The 6,359-nt window shown below is 31.4% G+C and overlaps 1 protein-coding gene across 1 annotated transcript; it reads right to left on the bottom strand.

Annotated features, from left to right (window-relative positions):
* Positions 1–1,796: 1,796 nt before the first annotated feature.
* Positions 1,797–3,345, bottom strand: LOC102593921 (uncharacterized). Its single transcript, XM_006355231.2, has 2 exons — positions 2,762–3,345; positions 1,797–2,688 (listed from the first exon to the last, which is right to left on the bottom strand). Exons 1-2 carry the CDS (start codon positions 3,343–3,345, stop codon positions 1,989–1,991), a joined length of 1,284 nt encoding a protein of 427 aa, XP_006355293.1. The 3' UTR covers positions 1,797–1,988.
* Between the last annotated feature and the right edge of the window lie 3,014 nt (positions 3,346–6,359).

Below are 6,359 nucleotides of genomic sequence, written 5' to 3'. Positions count from 1 at the left end.
TTGTAGTTTGCTCTCTTGTATAAATACACATACATATTAATAAAACACATACTTCTTCTCTCCAGCAGTAAAGTTTATATTAACCAATCATTGGATACATCAAGAAAACAGATTCCGCGCTGATGTTTTTTTGATGAAAAAGTGATCATTTCTTACAAAGAAGTAGATACAACTCTATCTAACTTCATGATCATTCGATAAATGCGACATCATTACATAAATTATTATTAGAAAACAAAAAATTTACAAGTTTAAATCATGCCTCACAAATTCTTGTCTTATAAAATCATGCCTTAGGAATTCAACATCAATGGCAAGAGAAATCTGATTCACAATAATCTATTATCAAGAAATAAAGGAAAATAGAGTAAAAACACACTACCATATTTATTAAAACCTAACGCAATAAGAAATCCAACAATGTTACGTTGAGCAATCTACTAAAAGTGATTCTAACAACAATAAACTAAGACCACAAATGGTAGATACTATAGCACATACAGTACAAAAATACCACAATTATACTATAACTAACAACAACAAATTGACATAGATGCAAAAAATGAAACTAAATAATTACAACACATAGAACTAACTACCAGCAAAATCCAACAATTTCAATAACCCTAAATCAAACAAATAAAAAACCGCTCATAGTTTCAACCAATTAGCACATGTAACAACAGAAACAGACTGTTTCACTAACCCCTTAGGAAAAAACTTAAAAGAAGAAAAATATATCAAAGAAAAATACCTTAAATTATCGAACTTCTTGAAGAAATCTAGGTCCATCTCGAGCTACAAACAGAACCACCAATAGATCTCACAGATGTAGCTAAAATCACAAAACACCAACTTAAATCACCAAACACCAAGTAAAATCACACAAACCCTCAAACAGATGAGAGGGCTTTTGAAGATTTTAGCTCCTAATAGTCAAATACGAGCCTAGAATAGTGTGGAATCTGAGAATATTTCTGATTTGTAGCGGCGCCTAAGGTCTAAGAATAGAAAAGTTCAGAGAGAGGTTAGAGGGAAGAGAGAGTATTGTCTGATTTGTGAGTGAAGTTGCTAAAATAATATCACTAGCTAATTTATATTGTTTCAATAGATGTTGTTTCTAAAATGATTACATAGAAATAAAGAAATATAAAAGATAATAAATGATATTGGTTGGTGATGAAAAATATCGAGGGAAAATGTGGATGATTAAACCATTACAATACATGTTAATTTTCAGATACTCATTACCATAGATGACTTTTTGAAATATTGTTGCTACAGCTAACACTATTGCAATGGTCATATGACTAAGTCGTGTCAATAGCTAACAAATCTTTTGGCAAAGGTCATAATTATTGCACTAGACAGGTTATAGGAACGATTTTTGAAATGGTTACTTGTAAGTCTGTTCCCATAGACCCAATTTATGGTAGTGATATAGCAGCAAGGGAAGTTCACATACTGTTTAGAGAGAGAACTGATTGTACTATTGGTATTGATCAAGATTACATACGCTCGTATTTATAGAAGAGACTTAACAGTCTAGTACAGCTTATACATGTAAAATAAGAGTTTTATTTTAGCTATACTGCTCATACTCCTAATCAAACACTTCTTCTGATCATTCGAATTTTGAACACTGTTGATCCCTATCTTCATGCAACATGAAGTTAATTCACAGACGAATCAACTTTTCATTCTTACAAAGGAGGAATGAAAATCAACCAACAGTAGATTGTCCATCCCAAATTTCATTTTCTTAACAAAAACTTCATTGCTATATCAAAATTCATTAGTGCTTTATGAAATCAACTACTAATACATAAATACTTCCAATCATTGTACAATCAATCTAGAAGGGAAAGTATAGAAAAAGGATAAACCAGCTAAAAGCTTGTGTCCGTTGGTCAATAAGCAAAATTTCAATGAAAGCCCTTGACTCATATCCCCTTCCCAAAAATGGGGTTATCGAACCTGTTTGTCCTTCATACTTGATCCGACTGCCTCAACTCTTTTCGGAGAGTCTGAGAGAAAGACCGACAAGCATCCATACTAAGATCCATAGCAGCTGCCAATACAACAAAAGCTGCAGCATCCTCCGAGCAGCTCACGTGCTGCGCCCCTACAACCACCTCCGGCTTACTACATTTTCCATCACCCTTCACCGTGGAGGACATCACAAATCCACGGTACAAAATCTGTCCCCAAGATCCAGATGACCCGAAATCCGACCAAGACCCAGAGACTGAGGAGAAGTCAAAGCTGCTATGTGCACTAGCCATTGGGATAGCAACATTGCTGATATCTATGCTGAATTTCCCACCATTCTTGGTGCTGATGGTTGAATTGACCAATGTTATAGCATCATTGGCACCATCAGGGATGATTTCAAAGCGATAACCAAGCTTACCACTAATCTCTAGCCATGCTTGTAGGCGTCCCCATGGCTTCCATGTACCCTGATCTGGACGGAGGATGAGCCAGGCTCCAGGGTTTGATCTGCTCACCTTATTTGAACCTTGTGATGGGACAAATGGGGTCACCATGGATGCTGCAGCAATTGGTGAGCCAGAGAGGTCATGGATTGTCACTAACCATCCCTTCCGCTCTTTTCTCCGTGTCTCATTATCAGCTGTCCAACAATTAAAGCAGCTTTTTGATGTGCTTCCTTCTGATAGCGAAGATCTACGAAATAACAATTGAGATTTAGATGGAGTTCAAGTTAAATTTAGTTAAATTGACATTGATTTAAATTAACCTGGATATCGAATTCCAATCACCAGAATTTTTGAAACTGAACTTGCAAGTGAAAACAGGTTGTTTCACATTTCCATTAACTTGAAAAACCTGTGGACTACACTCCGGTTCGCCATCAAACTGAAAAACAAATCTCGGGTCAGGTTCAACTTTCACATTCAGATGCACTTTTGCTACACCAACCAAAACCCATCCATTCTTAATCACAACTCCTCTACTACCTTTACTTTCCAAACCCTTCAAATCCAATTCAACAAACACACTCCCCAAAATCCTCCCACCAGTATAATATCCACAACCAATGCCCATACTCTTCGGTGCACAAATTTCAATCTTTAAACAACAAGTTTTCCCTCTAGCATTTGTTTTTTCAATGTCGGTTTTGTTCAAATTGAAAGAGGCATGGATTTTGTTCTCTAAAACAAGGTCTTGTTTAGAAAACGCATTGATGGTTGAAACTTGTGTTGGAAAACCCTTAAGCTTAATGTTACAATCAAGCAACACACTCGAAGTTAAACTCCGGTTAGCCGGAACCATTACGGCTAAGTCGGCGATAATGATTCGAAGAAAAGGACAAGGATCCATTAGTTCACAAGATGAACACAGGAGAAGAAATGATTTATAGAAATACAAAATAGCAAGCTGGCAATAGAGGGGATGGAATGCGTGGGGAATGAGGTGTGTCCCCGTAATTTTAGAAGGAATGTGTCAGCAAAGAAACATCATTTATCTGTCAAATAGCCAATCACTTTTGGTGTGATATATAACTTGTCTTTTTGTAGATAGTCTCTTTCATCCTAGAATTTTATTGGGTTCTATATGGAATGTTCAGACATCTATATATGGTTCATCTCTTTCTCTTTATATTTATTTATCTTGTTTATATTAAGCATATTTATTAAGAAATAATAATTGACATGATTGTTTTATCATATTTTTCCTATAAGTGAATACTCTCTCAATTTCATTATCATATTATTACTATAAATGAATACTCTCTCTATTTCATATTAAGTGAATTAGTGAGCTAATTAGTCATACATACTAATTAAGAAAAATATTAAGAGATATCCCTTCCGGCCACTTTTAATTGTTATAATTTTCTTTTTTTACAGTCAAATAATAAGAATTTTGACTAATATTTTAGGATGAATTTTTCATCATATTGATATGCAAAAAAAAGGTACTTTCGTATAATTTTTGAATAGCTAAATTTTTTATTTAAAATATCAATTAATGTTATTTGGTTTAACTTTGAAAGTTAGTCAAATTGACTTTCGGAAAGCGCAACATGCCCTCGTCCCAAATTAGTTGATCATTATACTAAAAGTAGTTTTTTCATATATATATTAGTTGTCCACCTTACTAAATCAAGAAGATGTTAATTAAATTGTTCCTATATTATCCTTGCAATTAATTCTTTTTGAAGTGTTCACATTTGTTTATAAAATTCTCAAAAGGATTTTTAAGGGGTGAATTAGTAAAATATCTTTTATTTATACTTTCTTAAATACCGTGCAAAATGAAAAGTGATCAACTAATATGGGACGGAGGGAGTATTGTTTACTATTTGTCCTTTTATGAAATCATAAGTATAATTCTGCAAATAGTATAATTTATATGCTAGAAAATATAAAATTTTATTAATGAAAAGAGAAAATATGGAAAAACTTTCAAACATTTGTCTTGAAATTTGAACAATTGAATTATTTTGAACAATGGATAAAAGCCCAAAAATTCACTTATAATATATATAAGAGGGAGTATTTAATATTAATTCTTGAAAATGGTTTAAATAATAAATAATTGATGTCAATGGCAAAATATAGAAAATAAATAATTTTTTTCCTTAATATGACAAAAGTGAAAAATTATGTTGAACCAGAGGTCTTGGATTCGAGCCGTAGGTATGAAGAAAATCATCTAGGGAGAGTCACCCTCCGACTAGGCCCTGCATTGCGCGATCTAAATCTAATCGAGGCTCCAATGCGGGCTTCGAACACTAGGTGAGAAACCCAAAAAAAGAAAAAATATGTTTGAAATATTTGAGAAGTAAAATTAAAGAGGCGTACCATTTATCCATACTAGTAGTCTTCGTTACGCTCTAAGTTTTTCTCAATATTTTTCCTTCTTTTTGGTACATGAACCTATTGTCAATGCAGTACGAGGTATATTCTTTTAGGGATCGTTTGGTAGAGTGTATTCACAAAAATAATGTATGCATTAGCTTTTTATATCAACAATATATTGTTTGGTACTTTTTTCATGTTATATATATCTTATGTTTGCATTAGTTATACACTCTATTGTGTATTAAGGTGGTTGTTACTAATAGTATGAATCTCTAGGTATTAGTAATGCAAGATATTTTAATGCACACATTAGTGTGGTTAAAGACCTCATTGCCCCTCAAAATCTTTTTTTATATCTTGTCCATCATAATTATAAAAGATATCTTTGTAAATAAATATTTTTATTTAATTCATGTTTTATTTTAATATACCAAACCAAATACATAAAAATAATGTATGTATAATTAATGCAAGCATTACTAATAAAATCATATTAATGTAAGCATTAGTAATAACTCTACCAAACGACCCCTTAAAGACATGCAAAGAAGAACTTATGTACCATCATTAGGGGTGTTCAAATGAAAATGGATAAACTACACCAAATCAATACACCAAGTCAAACTAAAAAAAAATATGTTACTCCTTTTGTTTTAAAAGAATAACATAGTTTGACTTGACATGGAGTTAAAAAAATAAGACTACTTTTCAATATTATGGTCCTAAATTAAAATTATGTCAAATGTACAAAAATACTCTTTAATCTTCTGGACTTAAATATATCATGTGGGAAACTGAAATTTAAAGTGTTGCAAAAAAAGGATCATTCATTTTTAAACAGACTAAAAAGAAAAGTAATTTAAATCATATTTTTTTTGTTATTTGTCCTTTGATGAAATAATAATTGACATGATTATTTTATCCTATTATTCTGCAAATTAATATTTTCTCTATTTCATATTAAGTTAATTTGTGACGCAATGCACACAAATTAGGAAAATATTTAAGGAAATAATTTAAATCATATTTTTCATTATTTTTTCATTTAGGAAATCATAAGTATAACTTTGTAAGTAGTGTAATTTATCCCCTAGAAAATATAAAACTTCATTCAAGTAAATAGCAAATATGGGAAAAGTTTCAAACATATGTGTTGAACTTTGAACAATTCAATTATTTTGAACAATGAAAAAGTCCTAAAAAATATTCACTTAGGGCCTGTTTGGAAAGCCACCTGATAATTGAAATTGGTGTATTACTAGGGGCCTAGTAATTATATAATCTAGTAATTATGTTGACCTGTTTGTTTGCCACAGTGTAATTACATTCTACTTATATATAAGAGTGAGTTTATGATGGGACATTTGAATGTCCCATCATAAACTCCCTATATATTCTACTTATATAATATTCTACTTATAAATCATTTTTTCTACTATATAATATATATAATATATATTCATTTTTTAAGGGAGTTTATTTAATATAATATATAATATAATAATATAATAATATAATAATATAATA

The sequence above is a fragment of the Solanum tuberosum genome, unplaced genomic scaffold (genome assembly GCF_000226075.1).
Source record: "Solanum tuberosum cultivar DM 1-3 516 R44 unplaced genomic scaffold, SolTub_3.0 scf00194, whole genome shotgun sequence".
Lineage (NCBI taxonomy): Eukaryota > Viridiplantae > Streptophyta > Magnoliopsida > Solanales > Solanaceae > Solanum > Solanum tuberosum.
The sequence above is the reverse complement of the archived record's forward strand: the minus strand, read 5'-3'. Positions and strand labels throughout refer to the sequence as shown.